Below are 27,314 nucleotides of genomic sequence, written 5' to 3'. Positions count from 1 at the left end.
GGAAGCCACAGTGAGGGAGGAGCTAAGGGAAGTTGGAAGAACCCAGAAAAGAGTTGCACATTGGGTAACCTGGAGGACTGGGTGAGAGGAAGACGGAAATCCACAAGAATTCCTAAAGACAAAGGTCTCCTTCGGTTTCCTTAGTTAAGTGGTAAAGAAGGGAAAAGGGGAAGTAATTAAATCCCCAAATAGTTTAAAATTTTTAACACTCCCCTGCCAGTACTCCGATTATCATTTCTGTTACTATTTTGCAAATCCTAGTCTAACTATTGAATTATTAACGTGTTTTTCAAAATGAGGATAATGACCGCTGCTGTCCCGTTTCCCACAGTAAGAGCTTGACTTCTGGCTGTCAGCTGCTAAAAATGTCTGGGGTAGCCTAGCAAATGGAAGAAAGTACTTGCCGGTAGCGTTCCAGTTGTTGTAACCAGGAACTGGTCTATTTCTTGCATAATAAAAGGCCTGCCGCCTGTTCAAAATGGTGGTGAATTTAAAGTTTAAGATTGGTTACAGTTGAAATTATCTTAATTCATGGTATAGAGTATAGTTAGAGTTGCTTTCTTAATGTGAAATATTCTCTTATCTATTCATCAGGAAAACCCCAGTGCATTTTAAGAAAAATACAACTGAATTAAATGGAATATCACATAAAAATTAATTAACAATAAAACCAACAATAACTTATTTACTCCTCTCTGTCCCACATGAAGGCAAAGTATTGGTCTTTCCCTCACAATATCTCTAGTGACATGGGTACTTAGTGCATATCAGGTAATAACTACTTTGATAAAGAACGAGCATTTGAGAAAATGAGTATTTCAAATATCTATGTGTTATTAACATTTAAAACTTTTAAAGTGCTTTAATTTTTTGTTGTTGCTTGATTTTTTGAGACAGGGTTTTTCTGTAGCTTTGGAGCCTTTCCTGGAACTTGCTTTGTAAACCAAGCTGGCCTTGAACTCACAGAGATGCACCTGTCTCTGCCACCCGAGTGCTGGGATTAAAGGCGTGTGCCACCATCACACAGCATGTTTTTTTTTTTTTAAATTCAAGACAGGGTTTCTCTGTGTAACAGTCCTAACTGTCCTGGAACTCGCTTTGTAGACCAGGTTGGCCTCAAACTTACTGAGATCAGCCTGACTCTGCCTCCTAAATGATGAGATTAAGGGCATGTGCCACCACAGCCCGGGAAAGTGCTTTTTGAGGTAAAGACTGGTGTTTCTGTTAGAACCTCTGTTCAGTGCTGTGACTTGAACCCGGGGCCCTCTGCAAGCTAGCAAGTGCTCTGCTGCTGAGCCACCTCGCCTCTAGATTCCAGCTGGCTTGACTGGATTCTCAAGAACAACTTCTTCTTTATAGAATACTCTCTCTCATGAATGCTCTGCCCACTCAATTAGCAAAGGTAGAGAATGTCTGTAAAACAAATTTAATATGGAGATGGACAGCAAAGTTAAACCAGAACCAAATCAGTTGTTATATCGTATTTCCAAATCATTTTTTAAAATGGAAATAAAAGACACTTCAGCGATGGGCGCTTGCTATGGCGTCTTCTCCTGTGCACGTCATCCGTAACTCATAAGTGCTACACAAAAAGTAATGATACAATACACCATAGTCTTTTAAAGAAAATACAAAAAAGGGCCTCTTGCCACGCATGTACTGTATCCCATGAGTTCTCCGCACAATTATACTTTTGCTTTTGAGAGGAAAAGGATATGGCCATCTTATTTTGTCTTATACTGACAAAGTGTTATATGTTAATAAGGGAAGGACACAAACCCTGATATCAGGAAAATATAATTTCCTGGACAAAATAGAGGTGCTGAACAAACAAACTACATTTTGGACAACCTTTTTTATATATTATATATAGTTTTCTAGACACACAAATCGCTTCACATGCAGATAAGCCTACTTGTATGCATCTATTTTTAGTTGTTTCTACCTGTCTTATCTTCCTGTCTTATTTTAAAGGCATATAATCTGACAAAAAACATGACTAGTTCTAAAAGAATGGAGAAAGAGAAATTGGGAAGGAACTATGAACTGTGTGAATATTTTCCAACTCTGCAAAGCTACTTTGGAAAAAGACACTCTATTCTCCAGGAGAAGAAACAAAAGGAAAAGACTCAAAACAGGGGAAGACAGGGAACCAAAATATTCTACTTTAGTTGTGAAAAGAAACTAATTTTTGTGAATTAGAACAGAATGTTCTTGCAAACACAGTGGAGGCCTATTGGATGGATTGGTGAAGGGGAGAAAGAACCAAGTAGGGGAAATAGAGGAAGACAGTGGGGGCGGGGAGAGTAAGGTCAAAGTATAATAACATATACTTAAGAAAAATGTCATAGGAAAATTATTATTGTGTATGCCAACTTAATTAAAAACTCACTCAGAAGAGTTTCAAAAGAATAACTATAGGAAAAATATTTTGTCAAATATAAAGATAAATGATTATTATTATAATTAATATTATTATTATTAGAATAGAGATACTTTTTTGTTTGTTGGTTAGTTTCTTGAGATAGGGTCTCTCTCTATAGTCCTGGCTATCCTGGAGCTTGCTCTGTAGATCAGGCCGACCCTAAACACTAATTCACCTGCGCCTCCCGAGTGCCAGGATCAAAGGCGTGTTGGCACCAGGCCTGGCTTCATGTTTGAGTGACAGGAAATAGTGAAGCTATCTTAAAACTCCACAGGAAAAAAGTAAAACTCCTAGAAAAACAGGGCAAACTAAGAAAGATACAGAACATATATGAAACAAGGTGTGGTTTTACGATGGAGTGTAATTTTAAGAACGAAAATTTAAGAAAGAGAATTCCATCGGCTTGGACATCAATGCTTCTCCCTCAAGCCATGTGGATTAGTGGTGTAGAACTGTCCTTGCTCTTCCATTTTGCGTTTGCACGCTATGTTTACTCACTCGTGTGTGAATTAACCTGTCTCTTGAATAGTTAAAAATTTCAGACTTGAAATGTGAGCGTTCTGAGGTGGAATTACAGTCGCGAAATGGAAAGTAACTTCTACATAAAGTCAAACGAGTGTGAAAGCTTACAGAACCGGGGGCTCAAGGGAAGAGAGGATAAACGATAAGGAATATGGAGAATCCAAAATGTTTTCAAGACAAGGTCTGACAATGCAGGCCGGGCTGGATTCAAATTCAGAGAAGCGCTGCCTGTCTTCCTCAGTACTAAGATTAAAGGAGAGCTTGCGGGACACAGTAGCGCACACTTCTAATCCCAGCATTTGGGAGGTAGAGGCCAGCCTGGTCTACAGAGCTAGTTCCAGGACAGCCAGGGATACAGAAAAACTAAACTCTTCCTTGAGAAACAACAATAAAAGATTAAAGGAGAACATTACCACTCCTGGCCGTCAAATTTTCTTATCTTAATATAAAATTTTCTTATCTTAATATAAAAACAGAGGATTAAATGGACTAAGTAAATTCCAAAAGATAAGCAATATATAAATACTAGTAACCTTTAGGTTACTAAAAACAATGAAAAATGGCTAAACATCTCAAAATAGCACATAAAATAGCAAAATAATAACAACGATTATCGGGACAGCACAAGATGAAATCTTCAGTGTTCCAGATGGGGCACTAAGTGTAATAGTGTGTGACATCAGTGCAGTGTGAAACATTCAACCATCTAATTCAGCGACATGGAGGTAATCAGCAGGACCACAAGCAGCCAAACTGCAGGATGGCTTCAGCAGGGGCATGCTGGCCTCAGCAGGGGCATGCTGGCCTCAGCAGGGGCATGCTGGCCTCAGCAGGGGCATGCTGGCTTCAGCAGGGGCATGCTGGCCTCAGCAGAGGCATGCTGGCTTCAGCAGGGGCATGCTGGAGGTGGAGGTGGGACAGGAAACTTGGTTAATCTTTCTTTTTATCTTATAACAGTGTATGTACCTTTCAGTATTTTCATTACGCATTTAGCTAAACACTTCCTGTTAACTAAGTTAGTTTTTTGTTTTCAGTGCTACCATTCCCAAGTGGGCTCTTAGGAAGAGTGAAATGACATACTCCTGCAAGTATAAGTTGTAGGCGAGGCAATACCACAGGAATCCTACTGCTAATAAAACAACCAGTATCAGCATCATGATTCCAAACAGGTCAACTGAAATTGATGAAAAGAGACATATTTTAATAACAGATCAAAAAAGTCTTATGTTTTTAACTCTTCTAGTATCATGCAATCTGAATTCTTAGACATACATTCTCAGAGCTCTGTTGGAATGAGGCTACAAGAGCATGCGCTGCGTGTTCTAAGGTCACCACTGATACGGCGGTCACTGCTGAAAACCCGCATTGTAGAAGGAGCTTAGCAGCCTATTGCACCATTTCCCCTGTATTTGGCCTCTGTTTCATTTCTGGTACTTTCTCAACAGGGACTGCCACTACTGTGAAGGTGCCTGTAGACACCAGGGGGTGGCCTGCTGTCTAGGTACCAGGGTTCTGCTATCAGAGACAGCCCACACTGGCTGGGAATCTGGTGACCTTTCCCCTCCTTCAGACCACACAGCTTATTAGCCTGGGATGCGGAGAAATGAGCTAGAAGGGAAAACACAAGATAGGGGACCAGAGCTTCTGTTCCTAGTGAATGCAAAGTGGTTTTCTTTACAAGGTCCAAATACAGACGATTTAAAAGGCCTGCAGAATCTGAAGCAAAGCAGAGATTTCGGCAGAATTATATATTTTCACTTCAGTTAAGAAAAATAGCAGACGACTCACTGATAGATGGGTTTTTCTCACCAGAGTCGTGCTCACTTGGAAAATCACCTGTTTTAGCTTTTCTAGAAATTTCATTGAAAAATATTAGTACTTTTTTTTGCCTGCTTTGGTAACTACCATATAGCATGTCCAAATTTGACATTACAAATAAAAAGATTCTTTTTGGTAAATGAGATCTGCTATCTTAAGGAGTCACCATTCTTAATGGTAATTCTCAATACAGACTCCATTCGCTGAGGAAGTATGTTACAGTAAAACCACTTGGCTCAGAACATCTGCATTTCAGTACTAACATGTACATATGTACGTACAAACACATACATACAATCACACGTGCGCACCACACACTCACACACACATAGTCAAGAGTTTCTACAACATCACAACACAAACATCCGTTAACTAGGTTATGAACATCCTAGAACAGAGATTTTTACAAATGAAATCTAAACTGTCGAGTATTACAGCCAGGGTCCCATCTGACTCACTTTGAATCAGTTCCACCCGGAACAACCAGGGCAGCCCTGAAGAACAGCCCTGGACCAGAGAACTTGACTAATGCAAATGCGATCATTGTGAATCCCTCGAATGCGGAAAATCTCTACTATTTGCAAGTCAGACGCAATGAAGTCACAAAAATTGAAATGAGGACCACTTACCTCTACAGTTCGCCCAGAATATGGAGTTGAATTTGCAGTCGGAATATGGGAAACAGTACTTTTTGCAGACTCCTTCTTCTTGGCACCAAATGCACTGTGTGCGGAAGGCGGAGACAAAGCGGTGTCAGAGTACGGTAACAACTGCAGCGAGTTTGCAAAACTAGCGCGACACGTATTTGATAAGTACCTACAGTGACGTTTCATTGTATTTAATAGATAAAGCTTGCCTAGAGATGAAAATACAAAGCTAAGCCACTAGAGGCGAGGGAGAGGTGGCACACACCTTTAATCCCAGGATCTTTGTGAGTTCAAGGCTACTCTGGGCCACACAAGATCGATCCAGAAACAGATCCAGGTGTGTTCAGGAGCTACACATCTTTAATCCCAGCACTAGGGAGGTGCAGACAGGAGTGACGTGACTGAGTGGAGAGAGGAGTATAAAGAGGAAGAGACTCACTGAGTGTGGAGTCTGAGGATTTGGAGAGAGGATCTTGCCCTTTCGGTCTGAAGATTTGGTAGAGGTAAAAAAGGTCTCTGTAGTGGTGGCTGGTTTGTTTTTCTGATCTTCACTTTTTGAATCCCAACATATTTTTTTTAATAAATCCCAACCATTCTCAACACTGTTAATGTATTAGTAGAAGAAGTTATTGGAAGCCTGTGAAGGGCCTTTTTTGTCTTTTTCTTTTTTCTTTTTCTTTCTCTTTTTCTCTTTCTTTCTTTCTTTCTTTCTTTCTTTCTTTCTTTCTTTCTTTCTTTCTTTCTTTCTTTCTTTTTTTTTTTTTTACCAGACCTGTGTTCTCAAACAACAGAAGCAGTGCATATCGGCTACCAGGGGCTCACAAGTTTCCTTTGGGAATATCCACCCTTGGGGACCACCTTGCCTTTGAGACTCCTATCCTCATGGGCGAATGACTGACTAATACAGAGCTCCAAACTGTGTCCCAGTGAACATCTTTGCTTTTAGCTAAAAGACAACTCAGCTATGTGCTTGGGTTTTTGTTTTGTTTTGTTTTGTTTCTTTTTTTGGTTTTGTTTGTTTATTTGTTTTTACCACAGGTGATCCATAGGTCAGGGCAAATGCACACTCTTGTTCTTTGTCTTAGGATCCTGGGAATCTTTCGTGGAATTTTCACTTCTACTCAATCACACAGATGTCGCGCACACTTAAATCTCTTTCTCAGATGCTGCATTTTGGAGGATTCACCCCAAAACCTGTGTTTGGAAGCAGTGTTGAGAAGCGCGTGAAGTAGATTTGAAATGTCTCTAACATCGTCCTTGAGTCCCTTTTCTGCAGCCCCTCTTTCTGGGGGCGCCTGTCTCTCTTACAGATGGCATTGGTCGTACTGGCTGTCAATCAGCCTCGCGTCAGTTCCCGCCACCGTCTGCTCAGTGATGATCAGACAGCCCCATGGAAACAGGAAGTCTGAACGCAAACCCTTGTCAGCATCAGGTGCAGAAAAGCCCAGTGATGAGAACGAATGTGTGAGCAAAGACCAGACCCTGGAAGAAGACAAAAATGCCAAAAGTGGAGCTGAGAGATTGCTTGACCGTTAAAGGGACTTGCTACTCTGAGAAGATCTGGGTTTCAGTTCCTAGTACTCAGCTGGCTTACAACCACCTGTAACTGCAGGTGTAGGGGATCCAACTTTTCTGGCCTATGAGGGCTTCAGGCAAGCATGTGGTACACGTGCACACATGGAGCCAACGAACACATAAGATAAATATAAATCCGTTCTGCAGATGTTCAGACTGATAAACGGCAGATACACAGGACATAGCTCGTGATGGACACTGTTCTAAGTCTTTCATATGAATTAATTCATTTCACTCTCATAACACTCCTGTAAGCTAGCCTCTATACAGATGGGGACAATGAAGCACAGAACAGGCCAATGACTTGAATAATAGAATTGCACTGCCAATAAAGATGGCAGCCCGGTTCTGAACTTGTAAACTGAGTCTAGATGTACTCACATCACTCCTTGCTGCAGAATCCCAAAACTATGGAGGTAAAGGTTCACAGAGCAGCTTTCATTCCACACTTGCCAAGATCAAAGTTCACATCAAGTTGTTAAAGAAAACTCAAGAATGGTGTCACTTGGGTCAACAGACCTGTTACCTTAGGCTACGACTTAAAGACTGGAACTGCAAAGGCAGGGTCTAGACTCAATGCTAAGGGTCTGCAGCTAGCCTTAGCGCTTCGTTCTCGGAGCTCCTAAGAGTCAAGCTCATGGTATATAACAGTTTGAGGAGAAATTGCCTCATGGATGTGAACCTAGCAGAGGTGGACTTGTTATTCAAGTGTACACTGATTGACAGGACCCAGTAGCCATCACAGGTCCACAGTGTCATCTAAAGTATCTCCCTCTGGAAAATGGAGATCTTTAGGACGCGTAACTTGGATGTACCTGTTGGCCAAAGAGCTCACTGCTTGGCCTGGGAAACTCAAGATGAGCACATAGCCTAGACTCTGTTACAATACCACTAATGACTGTCTTCTTTTCTGAATGGCCATTTTTACTATTGTTACCTTGATTTTCCTTTTCTGTTGATTCTGCGGAGTTGTTTAATTCGTTGTGTAGCTGACTTGGCGGAGCGTGGACCATGGGTACTCACTCATTTCCAAACACAGGATTTGTTCATGTCTGTGTGAGACTCTAGACTCAACTGGGAGCAGAAATCACATGACTGTGATTAAATGTCACTTTTTAGTGAGGACTGATAGCATTATTTTGCCTGAGGTATTTTTTTTAAATGAAATGTATGTTCTGAACAGGCAGAGGCTGAAATGGGGCAAAGGGAAGCAGTTCTATTTTTCTAGTGTTGACCCATCTTATGCTTCCTCTTCTGATAATTATACCCCTGTCCTTGTGGGTATCTTCCCTCCATGCTGTGTGGCTCTACAGCTGTCAATCAGCTCTTCCCCGCTCCTTTCTTGCATGTAGAGCAGTTACAGTTATTTGACCCAGGCAGCGACACTCAAGGTAGTACATCCCTCCGGTCGGTCTATAGTGCTGGTTTGATCTGAAGAAGAGCAATTAGAACTCTCTTTGGAGCCACAACATTGTGCAAGCTGTAGTAGTAATCATTCTCCTTGGTGGTTTGGAGAAGATGCACATTCTGTGGGAGAAAGTGAGGTCACTCTACAGGGAAGAGGAGAAACGGGAGTGTGACAGCCTTCGGGAGTCAGCTGAACATGAGACCACGCCCACTCAGTTTTATGAAGGCATGAATTCTCCCTTCTATTAAATTCGCTTGAGATGAGTTTCTACCACTTAACCACAAAAAGATACCTTAACTACTGTAACTATGTCCAGAAAGTCTTCAAAGCACAGAACTTCATATTCATTGCCCAGGGTAACGGTATAATATATTGAGCGTCCCAAATTGGTAACATATAATTTAAAACTAATATAACATGAGATTTTCCTTGTAGCTAAGGAGGGTGAACCATGTAACTACGAGAGCTTTACTACCTCAGCCTCTTATGTGACAACTGAGAGTCCAGCTAAGGGCTTTAGAGTGGTGGTTACTATTGCTCCACAGGACAACGGAATATTCACTTAGGAGTAGAACCTATTTTAACAGCTTTATGCACATATAGAAACTGCTACTTTATATGGAAATGTTATTAAAATGTAAACTACAGGAAGGGCAGAGGTCCATAATGATGATAAATGGTGAGTTAATATTGTGCTAAAAAAGCTGTAATATTAGGGTACCAGACAAACAGAAAATGAGTGTTAGGCTGCAAAGAACAAAAGAAAGTTCACAGCCAGGTGAGGCAGAGATTGTACAGATGAACAAAGCATTGTTTCTGCTTCCTGGAAGGTGGAGTGTGCACACTTTAGACATAAACAAATTCACATCTCTGAATGCAAGAATATTATAATTTCAAAATGATCAACATTTGAAATGTGATAGTTAACAGGAGAAAGTATCCCTTCTTTTCAGAATGACCAGACAAGATTTCTTTCAAGCAATATGAAGAATGTAGCGTGGGTCTTGAGGAACAAGCAGATGTGTACAGGGAAGGGGAGAGATGCAGGAGACACCTCAGAACGCGAATACAAGGACCGTGGTGGCAAAGTGCAAATCCGTACTGGTGGGTCTTTGTAAAGTCATTCAGAGAGACAGATGTCTCTTGGGCTTTGACTGTCCAACTAAGGGGTTCATACATTGTGTTTTACTTAACAATAGAGACTGAATTGGATTATTTGGTAGGTAAAGGTGACTTAATTAAAAATCTAATTATAATGATTATGGCTCGAGAAGAGACTGGAAGGCCAGGGGTACACAAGTGAGGGATAGAGTAGCAGTATATGATGTCTAGGATTGCTTCATTGGAAAGAAAAGAATAGACATATTTTCTGGAAGGCAGAGAAGTGAAAGATTTTTAAAATTAGAATTCTTGAGGAATGATGCCAGGAATAAAGAAGACAAAATGATCAATGTAGTTAAAGGCATCTTAAGTTTGAAGTGAGGAAAACAAATACCAAGAAGGAGATGTCAATCAAGCAACTGTGAGCATCACTCTTAGAGATCTGGTGGGCGTAAGGGTCTCCGGTAGAAGTCATAACTGCAGGTAAGAGAGCACAGGATACGCATCCATCGTAACAATGTTCTCCTTGCAGCCGATGATGATAAACACAGAGACTCACAACCGGACAATATGCAGAGGGTCGGGGCTTTAGAGTGCTCAGCCCTGAATGGGATGTAGTTACCATATCCCTCCCCTCAAGCCTCAGGGGTCTATGCAGAAGAGGAAGCAGAGAGTGTAAGGTCTGGAGGTGCTGGGTGATGCCAAGGAGACAGTGTTTCCCAGCTGCACCAAGGCTGTGCATACGAACTCATAGAGGGACAGCACACACAGGTCCAAACCAGATAGCATTCTAGGAAGTAATATGCCAATAATGGTTGCTGGGAGAGGGAAAAATCAGTTTTCTTCAGTTAAACACATTCTTCAATATCAACCATATTCAAGGGCAAGTCTCAGGGGCTCAGGAAGAGTTGGTCAACACAAAATAGACTCCAAGTTTTATTTTTGTTCTTCTAGCTTTTATTTTTAAATGTGTGCTTTTTGTTTGTTTTGCTTTATTTGGGGGGCCTTTTTGTTTTTTAAGAGAGAGAGAGAGAGTATTAAGTAGGGTGGGGAGGGGAGGATCTGTACAGGGTTGAGGGAGGGGAAAGAATGATCAAAGTATGTTGTATGAAAAAATTTCAATAAAAATAAATTCAAAATACTTCATGTTACAAAACCAAAGAAGAGTATATTAACTTAGGGATGCTCTCATTTAGGAAGATGAAATGAGGAACTCATAAGGGAAGGAGAGGTGAGTGAATGGAGAGGCCCCGGAAAGGGCAAGATGACCAAAGAAAGAGCTAACATCTGGAAGAGCGAGTGGAATTTGGTTATGGGGAGGCTGTAGCGACCTGCAAGTCAGTTTACTAAGGACGACATGACGCTGTGTGGGAAGCAGTAGTAAAATACATACACTGCCTACGAGAAAGAACAAAAAGGATTTCTTTTTCATTTCATCTGAACCAAAGGAAGAAGACAACGCAGAGAAACAGACGGCAGCTCTAAGCGATCAATGAGATGACAGCACCTCTGAGTCTTTAAAGGTGTGCGTATACTTATGCGCTTTTAAAACTGTGTATATTTCCTTATCATGTATGTGTACACATGTGCACAATACACAGCCATGGCGTGCATGAAGTCAGAAGACAGCTTACAGGAACCAGTTCTCTCCTTCCATCTTGTGGGTTCTAGGAATCAACCTTAGGCCAACAGATTCTGTGGTAAGAACTTCTACCCACCGAGCCCACTCACTGGCCTGCTTCTGAGGCTGGCACAAGGATGAAGGCAAGACTACAGAGAGGCACCCTGAAGTAAAGATAGGTTTCTAAAAGAACGTGTAAGAGAGAAAGCACTGGATCATTCAGCAGGAAAGAGAGAACACAAGGCCTACCAGATGGCCTTACACATGTCAAAGAAAAGCATCCTCCACAAGAAGGGTCAGGCCAAGAGCATGTACTGTGTCAGGAATACTTGCCGTGGAAAATAATCCATATTTCTGGCTCTTGTTTTTATTTTTCAATTGGAGGACTTTACAAAGGCGATACATATAAGTTCAATGCCATATTTGGATCTGAACCCATCATCTCCTAGTATATATGCCCTACACACTTTTGTATGTGTTCACTATCAGAAAAAGGAGTGTTAAAATGGATCTCTTGGTGCAGTGTGGGTTACAGCACTTATAAATGAATCTGATAACCATATAACAGCCTTTCCATGTGAACTAGTCAGCACATAAGTTAGGCCATGAGAGGCTTGCAAGTCTCTTATAGCTTTCTATATGTCATTCCTTTCCATCCTGAACAATAATCCATATCAGGAAGTGATGAACGAGAAAGACTTATTTGTAGAGACAACCCAGGATCTACTCTGGGTTTTAACTCACTGCAGAATTCAGCCTTGTCACTCCTATTAGTCAAGAACAAAACTTACTGCACACAATATCACCTCTGCGACCTCAGGATGGAGAACCATCATTTCAGAGACTCAACAGTGATACATAAAACTCTAAATGGCAGGGGGCTGGAGAGATGGCTCAGTGGTTAAGAGCATTGCCTGCTCTTCCAAAGGTCCTGAGTTCAATTCCCAGCAACCACATGGTGGCTCACAACCATCTGTAATGAGGTCTGGTGCCCTCTTCTGACCTGCAGACATATACACAGACAGAATATTGTATACATAATAAATAAATAAATATTTAAAAAAAAACTCTAAATGGCAGCAAGAGACCCACAAAAATTGCTTAAACTATTTCAGTTGGCATGGTCTCCTTAAAGGTTTACTTTTAATGGAACAAATACATCAACATTTTGGTGGTTCGTGAGTGCATGAGTGTGTGTGTGTGTGTGTGTGTGTGTGTGTGTGTGTGTGTGTTCAAAGTATGAGTGTGTGTTTGCGTGTAAAAGTCAGGAATCAACTTTAGGTGTTGTTCCTCAGGAGGCACCCCCTTTGTTTTCCACACAGGGTCTCTCACAGGCCCCAGGTTGGCCGCTTTGGCTAGGTTAGCTGGCATTTGTCTGACTTGGCTTCCCCAGGTCTGACTTTTCTCATGGGCCCGAGGGATCCTAACTCAGTTCCTTGTGCTCATAGCAAGCATTTCACTCACTTAGCCAGCTCCCCAGCCCCATCATTTTCTTTCTCATATTCTGCGTTTATGAGCAAGTTAAAGGTGGTGTTCTAAATAAATAAGTTTATTTTTATGGATTTTTTTTTGGCCAAAATATTTTCTAATTCTAGAAAGGATGGTCTTTGCTATCAGACTACAAGGAAAATATTCAGACAGAATCTAAAGATTCTCTTTCACCTAAGAATATACATTATATTGTTTGGGGGAAATTAGGAGCTGGTGTGATAATTCTCTTGAGTTAAGTGAAACATGAACACAAAGTAGGGCTTCCCAAGATATACCAAACACCTGTCCATCCTGTGAGGCTCCAAGGAGAACACAAGTACTTGATTGCTGTAGGAAATGCCCCTGATAAAGCAGGTCTTTGGAGCAGTGTGGGAAATAATAAAATCTGCCGGTGGAAGTCACTGTCCTCTCAATTATTGTGAGGACGGAGGATCTTCTCAGAAGACAGCACTCAGGTTCTACACTGACCATGCATAGTTACCCTTTCATTCATCCTAAGAGACAGTGGGAATCGCTTTCACATCACCCTCAAACACACCTATCTCCAGACATGTCATAATGGTTTGTGTGTAGAAATGTTTCAAGATAAAACTCTCTACCTTGTTACCTTAGAGAGTGTATTGAATGCAGTGTAAGCTTCTTCTAATAACTCGATAGTTACTGAATGCTTTTCACTCGATAACTGGAAGTGTGTGCTGGGAAATGTGGGAGGAGTGTTGACCCAAAGGTGGCGAAAACCCTGCCTTTGTCCTAGGGAACTGGGAACAGAGGAAATATGACAGAAAAAAAACCCCAACACAATATATATCATATGAAAGGAAATGTAACAATGCATATGTGTAAGTACTATGACTGCAGGAAGTATTCATCCTTTAAGGAAAATGATAAGGATATGTAATTCTGAATAAAATGAATAATAATTCAATGATTGAAGCCAATACCCAAAATCTCTGTTTTTGTCTATAAAATTAAAAGATCAAGTCACCTTTTGAGATTGAGATTTAAGGGGTGTGGATGATATTGGCATTTTAAGGATGGTCACAATGTTCTAGAGTTACTACTGCGGGCATTCTTAGGAAATGTTGCTAACCAAAAGAGCAAAGAATGCGTAGCATCTGGGATCAGGTGACCTTAGCAGCTGTACTAATGAGGGCTTGTTGTAATGTGTCTGTGCAGTAATCAGCTAACAATGCATAGCACTGAAGCATAGAAGGATCAGAGACCAATCAGAGCGGGGCAATGTAAGTGGCCAACAGGAAGGCACGTTGGTTAACAATGTAAGAGAACATCATTTACTGCTGACATCACCAAAGACTGGACCACAGTCCTATCCATCTTCTAATGTGTCTTCAGCATGAGATATTACCACCCAAAGCCCCTACAGAATGTGTTCAGTCTAGTTACTAACCTGATAAAAACAGGGAAAGGGAAACAATAACAATAAATCCAACTTAGTAATGTGGATGTGACCAGCAAAACCCAGCCTGTGGGAAGCTCAGCAGGACAACAATCTATTCTGTAACAAATAATTTGCAATAAAAGAAAAGGAGAATAGAAAGAATGTATAGACTCAAAGAAATTTAAGGTATGTCTCAACCAATTACAGTACGTGGATCTGACTTAAACAAATGTGAAACAAAAAAATTAACTGAGTACTTAGTTGTTAATTTTTAGATGTGATTATAAATGCAATACTTCAAATTTTTTATTTAAGATATAGAGGGTCAAATATTTACAAATAAGATGATATTCATAGAATTACTGACTTCCAATAATCTACTTGGAAAGATGGGATGTTCATGAGACAAAGTTACCCAAAATGACCCTTAGTGGTATAAAGTTTTATTATACCATCTCCTATATTATTTTTTAAATAAGGGGTTCCTTTTAGTCACCTAGGCTAGCCTTCAACTCTTGGACTCAAGTGATGCCCCTACCTCAGCTTCCTAAAGAGGAAGGACAGGAGCTCATGCCATAGTCCACAGGTTATGCTTCCTCGACTTTTATATACTTGAAATTTTGCATTGCAAAACAATTAACATTAAAAAGGTGGGGGGAGTAATTCAGGTGAATGGTATTAAAATTCACAAGAAAGAAGGGAGCCTGGTGGGTCAGGGGCAAGCATCTGAAGGAAACTGAGGGACTAAGGGGCTGAGTGGGAGGGTGGGTAGACAGACTTATCTTGTTGAGGCGTAAGCATAGGTCCAGTGCCAGGGAAGGAGGGAATGACGGGCACCATAGGCAGTACAGGGCTCAGAGAGTTATCCCTGTTATCCGAACTGCAGAGTTAAGGAAGTGGACATAGAGACAGTGTGTGTGTCTGAGCCAGGGTTATCTGAGGAAAGCTGGTAACGTGGTGGGAACATCCATGAGCCAGAAGCCCAGGTCCTCACTAAAGCACAAGAGTGACCTGGAAAAAGAGCAGAGACCAATGATACTTGTCTAGATCACTATGGTAGAAACCATCACCAGATTGTGTCCCTTGTCTGTGATGTGGTCAGTTCTCCAAGAGAGTGGACCTGAATGGCTTTTCAAGTGTAACCACATGGCTGTGTGGTATGGGAAGTCCTTCTGTCTATGTGTTGCTTTTATTGGTTAATGAATAAAGAATCTGTCTTGGCCTGTGATAGGGTAGAATAGAGCTAAGCAGGGAAACTAAACTGAATGCTGGGAGGAAGAAGGTGGAGTCAAGGAAACATCATGGAGCCACCAGAGGAGAAAGACGCAAGTCACTAGTTAGAACCTTGCCGGTAGGCCACCAACCTCGTGGTAAAATATAAAATAATAGAAATGGGTTAAATTAAGATGTAAGAGCTAGCCAATAAGAAGTTGGGCTAATAGGCCAAGCAGTGATTTAATTAATACAGTTTCTGTGTGATTATTTTGGGAGTCGGGGCGGCTGGGACATGAGCAAGCATCTCCTACTACAACGTGCACTATTGGATACTATCTGCTTCATTGCTGTTGGGATTTTTTTTTTACTTGTTTGTTGTTTTCTTCAAAGCTGGAAGTAAAAAAAAAATTATACAAAAAAAAAGACATTTAATCATCTGAGAAGGGGACCTTAGTTACACTGAGGTCATGGATCACGTGCCATTCTTTCTAGTCTTTAGAGGTTATAATGAAAATATTGCCATATTTCAAAAGCTATATCTTTGCTTACAAAAATTCTTCCAACATTTTGGTGTGATATCATTTTTCAAGCAAAAAACTTGCTTTCTTTTCAATGTATTATTTTCCAGATGGAAGTACAAGTCTGTACTGAAGTATTTCCATTATTTTTTTTAGACCCACAAAGGATAGTTTATAGTAAAGGGACATATCTTCATAGCTGTCATTATTCGTTTTAGCTGTCAAAGTGTAGGAAACAAAGCTTAGTACATTTTCCAGGTGACAACTGTAAACATGTGAATTCATAACATTCCCAGGACAATTTATCCATAAGGAAATTAACTTACTCTCTTGTCTCGGGTACAAGATGAACAAGTTTGCTTTTGAGCACAGTCTACAAAAAAAAAATAAAAAGCATAAAAATTAAAACCAAAGCCAATTTATTGCTCAGTTTATTCCTGTTTCAAGCTCTATTCATCCATATTCAAACAGCTTGCTTTTTTATTTACATACACCTAGATGCTGTCCTCCTGTGGTGGTTTGAATACTATTGGCCCTACAGGCTCACATGTTTGGAGGCTTGGTCCCTAGTTAGCAGAACTGTTTTGGGGAAGGGTTAAGAGGAGTGGCCTTGCTGGAGCTGGTGTGGCTTTGAAGTTTAGACACCCACACCAGGCCCACTGTTTCTCTTTCTACAACCTGCTTGCAGATCAGCTGCTTGGAGAGGCTCTCCTGCTGCTCCAGCGCCATGTCTGCCTGCCTGTTGTCATGCTTGCCACCATGGCGGTCATAGACCCGCCCTCTGAAACCATAAGCAAGACCCCTAACTAGGTATTTTCTTTTATAAGTTGCCTTGGTCATGCTGTCTCTTTACAGCAATAGAAAACTAATGAAGACACACGACCGTTACCGTTTAATCCCCAACTCACTTCCCCTAGTTTCTGGGGAAAAAAATATGAGATGGCATTATTCAGTGTTAATTAGCCAACTTCTACAAAACAACTTCGACAACATGATCAAAATTAGCAAATTTGTCAATTGTACCACACAGTTTTAATATATCACACCATACCTTAAAAATAGTTTAGTAACTCCTTTGTTGTCAGAACAGATTTACAAAGATATTCCTGGCTAATTAATTAATTCTTTCTTTAAAAAAGAAACCTGAGCCATGCGGTGGTGGTGCACACCTTTAATCCCAGCACTCAGGAGGCAGAGGCAGACAGAGTCCTGTGAGTTCAAGACCAGCCTGGTCTACAGAGCAAGTTCTAGGACAGCCAGGGCTATTACACAGAGAAATCATGTTTTGAAAAACCAAAATAACAAAAACAGCAGCAACAACAATAATAATATAAATAAAAATAAAAAGAAACTTGCAATTCTCCAACCACAAAACTCTTTTGCCACAAAACTTAAAAATCTCCTTCCAGATGGAGATGTTTTTCTTTTATAGAAAAGTGATAGTGTAATAGTATCACTTATATTCGAAAGTTCTATAATGAAAACTGAGTTCAAATTCAAAAACTCATTTTGATGGCTCATGTTATTACTTCGGTGGCTTCTGAAAAAACAAAGTTTATATCTGATGCTCATGTTTTATAACACAAGAATAATAAAGTTATTCTACCAGTTATTTGGTGGCAGAATTCACAGCCTTGTAAGGACATCTGTTTAGTTTCAGATTGTTTAATTAGATGCCGAGCTCACCTGGCTGGGAAAAAAATTACAGTTCAGTTCTCGAATTAAATCCTATTGATCATTAGTTCTTTTCCTACCCTTGAAGAATGTTAAAATTCCTACATGAACATTAAGACAATGAAAAGACAAAGGAAATAGAAAAGATTCTAAGGCTTCAAGAGTGTCCAAGATGCCGCTCCAGGTTTACTTCAGGAGAGATAACCTGGTCACCATTATCTAAACCTAGCTCTGAAACCAGGGCCAGCAAGCTGGGCTCAGTGAGCAAAGGCAAAGGCCTTGCAAGCCTGAATGCATGAGTTCAAGGCCAATAAAGGTAGAGAAGAGAGTTGACTGCACAGAGTTGATCTCTGACTTCCACAGGAGCACTATGGCATGGATGGATCTGAGATACACACCATCCTCACAATAACAATGAATAAAACTCAACTTCAAAAAAGAGAAACCAAAATTAATGTATTGCTTTGAACTAAACTCCAGATTTTCTTAGGATTTCATTCGTTTTTTTTACACCAACGTCTTGTTTGTGCTTCAAGGTCTTGTGGGATTCCATATTGCCTTCAGCCATCTTGTGTTCTCCATCTGCAACAGATGTCTGTCCTGGTTTGTCATTATATGGGAGTTTCTGACGAATGTGGATCAGCATTTTGTGGGATGCCTCTCAGTTTGTATTTGTATTTGTAACTGTGTGTGCATGTGTATGTGTATGTGTGTGTGTGAGTGTGTGTGTGCAAGTTTACATACACCAAGGACATGTGTGGATCTCAGAGTATAGCCTCCAGTGTTGGGTATCACCTTCTACATTGTTTAGAAGCTAGTCTCTTGTTTACCACTGCATATCCAAGTTAAGCTGGTCATGAACTTCTAGGAATAAACATGTCTGTCTTCCGGCTTGCTGCAGATGGGAATTACGTGTGTGTGTTACCATATGTGACTTATATGATTTCTGGGGGTATGGTCCTAGTCTTCATACTTAGGCTCAGCTTTAACCACTGCACTATCTTCCAAGGCCCAGCCTGGTTTTCATGACTTCTAGAACATGGCTCTTTTCTAGTTTTTGTGGAATATTGCCGGTCACTCTCTCTATAATATCCAGAATGTTCCTGGCCCAGAAAATCACATCTTCTTCCTTGAGGAATATAATTACAAATGTCTGGCTGGTGGCATAAATATTTATAACCAACTTGTCTTAGGGTTTCTATTGCTGTGAAGATACACCATAACCACGGCAACTCCTTTTTTTGTTTGTTTGTTTGTTTTAATTTTGTTTTGTTTTTCGAGACAGGATTTCTGTATGTTGCTTTGGAACTTGTCCTGGAACTAGCTCTTGTAGACCAGGCTGGCTTCAAACTCACAGAGATCCACCTGCCTCTGCCTCCTGAGTGCTGGGATTAAAGGTGTGCGCCACCATTGCCTGGTCACAGCAACTCTTATAAAGGGTAATATTTAATTGGGTGGCTCACTTACAGTTCAGCGGTTCAGTCCATTAGCATCATGGTGGGACATGTTGGCAGGCCGTCAGACATGGTGTTGGAGAAATAGCTGAGATTCTTACATCTTGCAGCAGGAAGTGGTATGTCTCACTGGGTGGCATCTTGAGCCCTACAGTGACGCACTTGCTCCAATAAGGCCACAGTGACTCCAACAAAGCCACGCCTCCTAATAGTGCCACTCCTATTGAGCTTATGGGGGCCGCTTACATCCAAACTATCACAAACTTCCTTTTTATTGTCATTATAGTAAATAAATTAACAAGTAAAGTTACTCAGGGAAGAGTTCTTTCTTCAAGGACAGCTAAGAGAAAGAAGATAAACAAGATTCTGTTTAGTAATTCCTAGCTGCTAAGCACCCAAACTGACATCCCCACTTACGCTCAGTGGCTTTCCTGAAATGCAGCTCCTTCGGCTGCTGCTCTGGAACCCGTGAGCATCTCGAGTGCTTCTGAGCGACCGTGCCTGGCACAGTGCTGATAGTGACCCTTTTCTGGACGACAACACCTTCTCAGGATAGAAGACTCAAGGAGTTTCTGTCTAAAACAATCCCTTACCCTCTCTCCTTAGACTTGTGAACTACTAAGACTTAAATTTTTCTTCAATAAAAAGGTCATTACTTACAACCTCATAATGCTCTGCTTTTAATATATTTCAAGATTGAATTCCTTCATAGAAATCTTTTATATTTTCCCCATTACTATTTTTTTATGTGAGATCTTATTCCTAAAACTGGACAACTGTATTATGACACCTGATGGCCCCAGACATGCGGACAGCAGCCCAAGGAACTTGCCAAAAGCTCACAGAAAATATTTGTATTTTCTAGATCACAGAAGTTTCAGACTAAGATTTTTGGGATGCAGAGATTCTAGTCAAGCATTGGATATACAGAGCTATTCTGAGGGGGTGCTTTTGATGAATTAGCCTGCCTCCATTCTAGGCTTAAAAGCCATCTTATATTAAAGACAAACTGTTCATTCACATTTACGATTAAATCTGTTTCTCAAGGATTGGGCTGTGTCCTATCTTGTAAACTTAACTACAAATGGTTCTGTACTGCCTCTTCCAGGATGGCAACCATACCTTTGTTTCAAAGGGTTATTATGACCACCAGTTGTTATGACAACTTTGCTATGCCCACCTTGCAAACATGTCTTACTTTCAGTAGGTTGTTATGACTAACTTGTTATTCTTATGTTCTGCTTTTATAATCCCCCCCCAATTTGGCCACCAAACCATCCATCTGGGAACCCCCCACCCCTGAGCTACAAAACCTTATTTTCCTCACATTCAATGCTGACCTCTTGAACCCCACCTTAGAGGGAAGCCATCCACGTACACAAATAAAAAGGCTTGCTTTAATTAATTGCTTGCTTTAATTAATTTGGCCTTGATGATTTGTGTCGGTGATCTTTCTCCTCACATCTTTGGAAGCAACAGCTCTGCCCTGCATAGGCAGGGATCGTGTAGAGTCTATATAAATAATTTCAAACACAAGTCACTTTCTAGCTCCCTCAAAGAACTTTGAGACCCTGGCCCTGAGGGCTGATCTGAGGCAACAGAATGGGGCAGACAATGAGATTGGGAGCAAAGGCTGCAAAATTCGCACATGAAAAGAGCAAGTTGGCAAAAGTGAAGGCCAGAACAGCTCCCATTGGCCCTCACCCTCACCCCCACCCCAGAGACTAAGGCCAACTAGAGTGCAGAGGTGGTCCTCCAGGTGTCTAGTTCATGGCAATAGAGAACCCAGTCCCTGGGCGGGGACTTAGGAAGCTAATGCGACAGGAAGCACACGAGGTGGGGCCCAGAGCTGCATCATGCCATGCGCATGACACCCAAACATGTGCATGACACCCAAACATGTGCATGCTGGCATAAACACCCAGCTCTTCTGAGATCTAAGTGCATCCTGCCTTAATAAACTAACTGTCCCTGCTTCTGCTGGAAAGAACTCTTCTCGAACCCAATTCTCTCTCTTTTACCTGTTGATTTCTCACACAAACGTTTAATTTGTTGAATGTTCTTTTTAAAAATATGTCTCTTCCTGTACAGTTTAAAATATATATTTTAGGCAAATAAGTTTATTAAAATGTCGTCGTTGTTTATTGTACTGTGTGTAAAAATAAAACAGCATCAGCTCCTCTGATTTTTAATTTGAAATTTCTCTTATTTAATATTAATATTGGTACATTTGCCTTCTTTAATAGCATTTGCAAGGAATTTTTGTTTAGGCTTAAGAACTATTTTATTCATGTTTAAAAGGAAATGAGAAAAAAAACAAAACTCAAGGCAAGCAAGCTATAAATCTCAGTAGTTATCAAAAGGGCAATGAAGAACAGAACAAAAACAACAACAACAACAAAAGAAAAAAAACCCATGCTGTGTGAGTCAGCCAGGAGGTGAGATACATGGAGAACAGACAGCTTCACGGTGAGAAAGGGCCCGAGATGTTGGGGGAAACCCACAGTGTTAGAGCAAACGTGTTTAGAAAAGAGAAAACGGAGACCAAGTTAGATAGGTGCTCAGATGGCTGGGTGAGCTCCTGCGCTGGGGGCACGGATTCTGGCAGAGGCGAATACATCACCTCAGGAAAGGACTAAGCAATCCACCTGTCTCTAGCTCGTCTTCCTACGGTTGGCCCATTGGCATGGTGGTTGATCCCTTCAAATGGACCCTGCACCCAAGCCAGAAATTCCAGTCTCTTGACCTGAAGGAGTTTTATCTTAGCCCATCATCCCTGCTTCTCTGGCATGTCTCCCTCTGAAGAGCTAACCCTAAAATCATGTGAGAGCCAGATCAGGCATGAGAGCCCCCATGAGAGTCCTCTTCTGGCGTCTCTGGCCCCTGGCAATGAGGGGACTGCAAGAAACACAAACTGAGCACTTTTCTTTGGCGTCTTTTTATACTAAACAGTGTAGCTGGTTTCTCCTTCTGGTTCTCATGGATAGAATTTAGGCAGTGGAAATCAGTTTTCACTAGATTCTCTCAAAACATAAAGAACCTTTTAAAAAATAAAAAGTCTCTCCACCACCCCCCCCCCACCACCACCAAACGACAAGTTTTGAAATGAAACAATTGAGGCAGCTAGGATGCACCAACCAAAAATGTCGGTGGGGCACAGCCACAGCACCCTGCCTGGCGTCACAGGTCACTCACCCATTTCGACGTGTTTTGCTTCTAACTGCCGGTTCAAGTTTTGGAGGTTCTTCGTACTTTTATGGTCGGAGATAAACAACCCAATGAGAGCTAGCGAGAGGAACAACGGCAGGAGAATATGGCTCCACGCCCACAGCCAGCGCATGGCTTCTGTCGCCCTCTGCACACTGGACACTGGGCTCTATAGGAAGATCCTGCGCAGGGACCCCACCCAGCCCTGGGCCCCAAGCCGTCTTGTTCTGACCCTTGCACGCCAGCATAATTAGCAGAACCTTAGAATGTTAAGGCTAGAATGAGAACGTTGAGACTGCCTGCCTGGGGCGCACTAGACTCAAGCCCTGAGAGCCACCGGCGGGCTGTCCACTGGACCCGAGGAAAGGCTCTTTCTCTGCCCCTGAAGTCTATTGCCTTTTCCACTATGCTGATGATTTTTGATGAGAGGAGTAAGTTTTAATTTCCAGTGTCCGTCGCATATAAAGTAATTGGCCCTTCTGGAGAGATGTAAATGAATCCCCATTCTCTTGTACCTCTCAAGAGGGTTCCAGTCCTCGCCTTGACTTGGCTGGGAACAGGCGATTGTACTCCAATACAGTTGCTCAAGGCGTGTGTTTTACGTAATACAAAGATGAACCTCTCTTATTTTCTTTTTTATTTTTATTTATTTTTATTTTTTATCATTCCTGCTATGTGACTCTCTTATTTATTTATTTAGTAGTCATAATATATAATGGCAACACTGTAAACTTGCCTTTTAAAGAAACTCTCTTTAAAAACTCAACCTTCGGAAATATAATAGTTGTACACAAAGAATATGGGCAGGAGTTGGGCAGATGGGACCAAAATGCAGAACCGAAGGGCTCCCGACCTGAGCGACTGCAGAGAACCGAGGTGGACGGGAGAGAGATGACAAAGTGCCCTGAAGTAAAGACCATTTTGTTTTTGTTTTAAAGATGGTGTCCATACTCCTAGCATACTGATCTATACTGTGACTTGCCGGTGAAGTATCTAATTCTGGCCATAAATACGGAAGACGGAAAGACACCATCGAGAGCTCACGTTCCTTTCCGCTCCTCTGTTGGTTAGGGTGACAGCAAACAGAGGACTATGTGCTGGAACATGAAAAGTGCTTTTACAAACAAGAGAAACACAAAGGTAAATGGGAAAATGAGCAGAGATAGGAGGAGCCCATTTAAAGAAAAGAACGTCTAAGAAAAAAAAAAGATCGTCGCTAGTACGTGACAACTGTGAGTCACTGGGATAAACCACCCGCGCTCTCACGGCGGACCAATCAAGCAGTCCACGTTCATAACGGAAACTAACCCAGCTGGTGAGGATGTGGGGAGCGTTACCTTTGGCACAGCTCTGAACAGCTCCTGCCTTTGGAAAGCACCCTGGGAAGCTACAGGAAATAAAAATACTTAAAAATAAGTGTGTTCTGGGGATATAGAATATATATTCTCCGTAAACGTGCTTCTTGATGCCCATTAGCTCTTATGACACAACTCAGCATGGAAGGGAAGCCTGAGGTATTAGACCGGAGAAAAGCAAGGCATGGAATTTTTCCTGGCTCAGGGGTGGGAAAATGGTTTAAGTGTATCCGTTCCAAGACCCTCTCAGAGCTTTTACAGAGGCTTGGGGCAAGGATGCATGATTCCTCTGGCTTCAGACTTGGAGGAATTCGGTCTCCATGGCTGCTAACACCAGTTTGACGTAGAGTGTGGCTGGGAAAAGCCCGGATCCGAGCATGAGTGACGGACGGCCCCAGCTGTTGAGGCCCAGATGCCTCGACATTTTCATCCCGATGCTATGATTCCTGCAAATTGTTCAGTCAAGACTAAACATGGTGAGTCACCAATATGGAATGCCTTCGGCGGGAGATTTTGGATAATAGACTCGCTATAAATCTAGCTGCAACTTTCTTGGAACTGTGCAGTGCTCTGAACCACGGTCAACCAACACTTCTTTCTCCTCCCTTCAGGTTAGAACTGTATGAGTACTCAAAGAGTCTCGCCTTCTGGAGCTTTCTTCCCTTTGTCTTGTCCCACATTTCCCTAATGAATATCTTGTACATATAATCCATATGTAGTTCTCAGATGAATCTCAGAGGACCCAAACCAACGCAAACACTAAAGGGAAAGTTCTGGGAAATGGTGTTAGGTTAGTCAACATGTTTAGCCTCACTCTGGATGCTGGTTACCTGGTGACTGGAGGCTTCGAGGAGTATGACAGGAGAATACCACAGATCGGTTGACTTGAACGACGCAATTTGGGGCCATTCTGGAGGTGCTGACAAGGACGGCCTCTACGGAGGCTTCTCTTTAAACTGTGTGAGCAGAGCCTTCTGGCTTTGCTCTCACAACCTGTGTGCTTTTCTCTGTGCACCAAAGCCTTAGCATCTCTTCTCCCGTGAGGACTAAGTACTCAAAGCTTAGCACCCTGCTTTATGACTTCATTTATCCTTAATTAGCTCCTCGGAGTCCCTGTTCCTAAACTGTCATCCTGGGGCCAGGACTTCCTCACAGAAATCTGGAGGGAACACAATTCACACTGTAATAGTGGCAAACTAATTTGAAGGATTTCTCTGTTATCATTCAGTTTTCTATTTTGTTTCCCGTACTCTGTGTTTCAAAATTATTCCCAGTCCCCACCCCACAATGTACAAATCCTACCGTCTCTCTTTCCCTGCTTCTTACATAATCTCTGTTCTCGCCTTAGTCATAAGCAAATGTGTGTTCACTAAAATAGTTTGCAAGCACTTTCTTAGACATTTGCATTGATCAGGTACAGAGTTAATATCTAAACAATTTCAAAAGACGGAACTAGTCAACAAACTGAAGAAATCCTGTCCATGAATGTCTAGGTGTGACTACTAGCGCCATCTATTGGTGGCAACAATAACGGCATGGTTTTTAGTTTAAACAGTTTGTTCTGGTCCATGGAGGGGACGTGCTCAAAGCGTAAACGTGAAGCAGCGTCTCTGTTACTCCTCGCTCTTTCTTACCCCCCTGCATCAGTGGAAACACAGAGGTTTGGCAGGAGTTACAAGAACAGGTCGGTGACACACTTACAGGTAACAAACAGTAAAGGAAGATGCCGCCAGAGACCATCAGCAGGGACTGCACGGGAGGCTGCTCTACCGCAACACAGCTGCAGTCTTAAAGCTGCAGAGATTAGCGTGTCTGATAGAGTAGGGGAATCGCATAGCATGACTTCTCTGTCTCTCTCCTCCCGTTGCCTTTCCAAAGGCGGAGGAGCGGAGAAACGCAGGCACTACAGGCTGCAGAGGTTAAGGCGGAGCCGAGAAGGATGAGGGTGGACTTGGAAGCTTCACCAGAGCTTCACCAGCATAGCCAGAGCCATATCCCCTCCTACACAGGCACAAAACCACTTTGTATTATGTGTATTTACTTTACATGCTTGGTACCATTATTAGCCGAAGATTAAGTTATCCAATGTCTCATCTATGATGATAAAACTCCCATACCCCATTATAGGAAGAACTCATAAGTAAGTACTTTTAAAGAAATGAAAGACAAATGCATACTGATTTTCTACCTTCACAGTTAAAAGAGGAAAAGGGTTGATATAACCCATTGTGTAATATGTCTTAATGCTCAGTGAGCCTCTATCTCAAGTTCAACATGTTGAATTCCAGCTTTGAACAATACTTATATCAGCAAAGTGAATAAGATAAATTCTCTGGGTCTCTGACTGTTAATGTGTAAGGAGCAAATTTGGACACCATTTTCTAGGACTGTTTTCCTAGCAGTTTGACTTTTAAATAAAAATATAAGCGTATTTTAAAAAAATAAGCCTACTATATTGATGTCTGGTTTGGCAAAATGTCCGTCGGAAGGCTTTACACGGAAGTGGAGAGTCACCTTTATCTCTAAAAGCAGCAGCGGAAGGTCAACCCTAAAGGCATTCAAATGTAGTCTGACAACTGAACTTGTAAATGGACGGCCTGTGGAAGGTCAACAGATGGAGAGTTCCCGTCTGCCGCAGGTTAACAAGGGACTACTGCTCCAGCCAGTGCCTCCACCCATCCCTTCTAAAGACACTCGGAAACCATGCTTGCGGTAACTGATGCCCATCCCTTCACTCTGACCATTGTAAAAGGACTCAGCAAACTGCAGAAGGTGCCCAGTGAGACATTTAAGACAAACAGACAAGCGTTCTCATTACGGCTGTCTAATTACTGTGTTGACGGAATGACAGGGTCACATCAATATTTTAGTAGCGCTATCAGTCTCTAAGCCTTGGAGCAGCTAGTTCTTCAAACGCCACAGTCTTTGTGCATTCCTAACAAGGGAGGGGGGAGCATAATGGAAATTGTTGGTATTCCGTTGTTACAGAACAAGGAGTGTTTATAATCTACATGACATTTCTGAGGGCACATACATGGCATGAAAAGACATTTCAATGGAAAACACATACGTTCTGCCTGGTGAATGTTGCTAAGTGCACCATTCAGCAAATGTTCCACTATATTGGGTTTCAGGCATCGGCTGAATTATATTATGGCGAGAGTTGTGATTAAGGTATGCTAACTCAAACCGACAAGCCAAGGGCATTTAAAGCCTGCATCGCAATGGAACCTGGCAGCACAGGAACAGCTGCCTTAAGCCCGCCCCTCTAATGTTTCAAAGGAGAGTATCAATGGATTTCTGATGCCATATGTGCCAACTGCAGAAATTCTAGAACAGCGTGAGAGACCGCGGGTGAAAGGTCACATTGCCTGCTACAGATGGCACGTTTAATTATTAAAGAACAATTTTCATCGTCTAATCATTTCGGGCTTGAAATAAAAGGTCTTCTTGGGTATCCCGAAGTTTGTGGCAACCTAAACTCCACCACCCAGCTTGTATGAAGCCAGTAAGCAGCATATGTTATTTCATACCCTAACTTGATTTACATTCTCACGTGAGTTGAATTTGTTTTTCAGGCAAGCTCTAAAAGACATCTCATGGGAAAAAAAATGAAGGTCATATCTTTGGCAGGGGATTTTTAAATTAAATCAAAATCTTTGCTTTAGTCTTAAATCTGGCTCAAATTCTCCAGGAGAATGGAATCTCCTTCCATCAGTATTGCTTGTGCTTCTGCTAAACAATTTCTCATCTAGCTTCAAAAATGTTCTGAAAATATTTTTTTAATATTTATTTATTTATTTATTTATTTATTTATTATGTATACAATATTTTGTCTATGTGTGTATGCCTTCAGGCCAGAAGAGGGCACCAGACCTCATTAC

The 27,314-nt window shown here is 41.6% G+C and overlaps 1 protein-coding gene and 1 long non-coding RNA gene across 2 annotated transcripts; one reads left to right on the top strand and one right to left on the bottom strand.

The window, feature by feature from the left end:
• Positions 1 to 202: 202 nt before the first annotated feature.
• Pttg1ip2 (PTTG1IP family member 2) lies at positions 203 to 22,293 on the bottom strand. The gene is made up of 5 exons (XM_048433638.3): positions 22,064 to 22,293; positions 16,067 to 16,113; positions 5,395 to 5,488; positions 4,028 to 4,121; positions 203 to 469 (listed from the first exon to the last, which is right to left on the bottom strand). Exons 1-5 carry the CDS (start codon positions 22,206 to 22,208, stop codon positions 244 to 246), a joined length of 606 nt encoding a protein of 201 aa, XP_048289595.3. The 5' UTR covers positions 22,209 to 22,293; the 3' UTR covers positions 203 to 243.
• A 76-nt stretch (positions 22,294 to 22,369) lies between these two features.
• Positions 22,370 to 23,491, top strand: LOC125400011 (uncharacterized). Its single transcript, XR_007231845.3, has 2 exons — positions 22,370 to 22,506; positions 23,014 to 23,491. It is a non-coding gene; the product is annotated as an uncharacterized LOC125400011 (long non-coding RNA).
• Positions 23,492 to 27,314: the final 3,823 nt, after the last annotated feature.

Source organism: Myodes glareolus, chromosome 27 (assembly GCF_982192425.1).
Source record: "Myodes glareolus chromosome 27, mMyoGla1.1, whole genome shotgun sequence".
NCBI classification, from domain to species: Eukaryota; Metazoa; Chordata; class Mammalia; order Rodentia; family Cricetidae; genus Myodes; species Myodes glareolus.
The sequence above is the reverse complement of the archived record's forward strand: the minus strand, read 5'-3'. Positions and strand labels throughout refer to the sequence as shown.

What these genes read in the sequence shown, in the direction of transcription:
- Pttg1ip2 (XM_048433638.3), bottom strand. Translation starts at nt 22,208, where the DNA reads ATGCGCTGGCTGTGGGCGTGGAGCCATATTCTCCTGCCGTTGTTCCTC. An exon ending in ATTCTGGGCGAACTGTAGAG is followed by an intron (nt 4,122 to 5,394) that starts GTAAGTGGTCCT and finishes CATCAATTTCAG; the next exon opens with TTGACCTGTTTGGAATCATG. An exon ending in TACAACTTATACTTGCAGGA is followed by an intron (nt 470 to 4,027) that starts GTATGTCATTTC and finishes CATTTTGAACAG; the next exon opens with GCGGCAGGCCTTTTATTATG.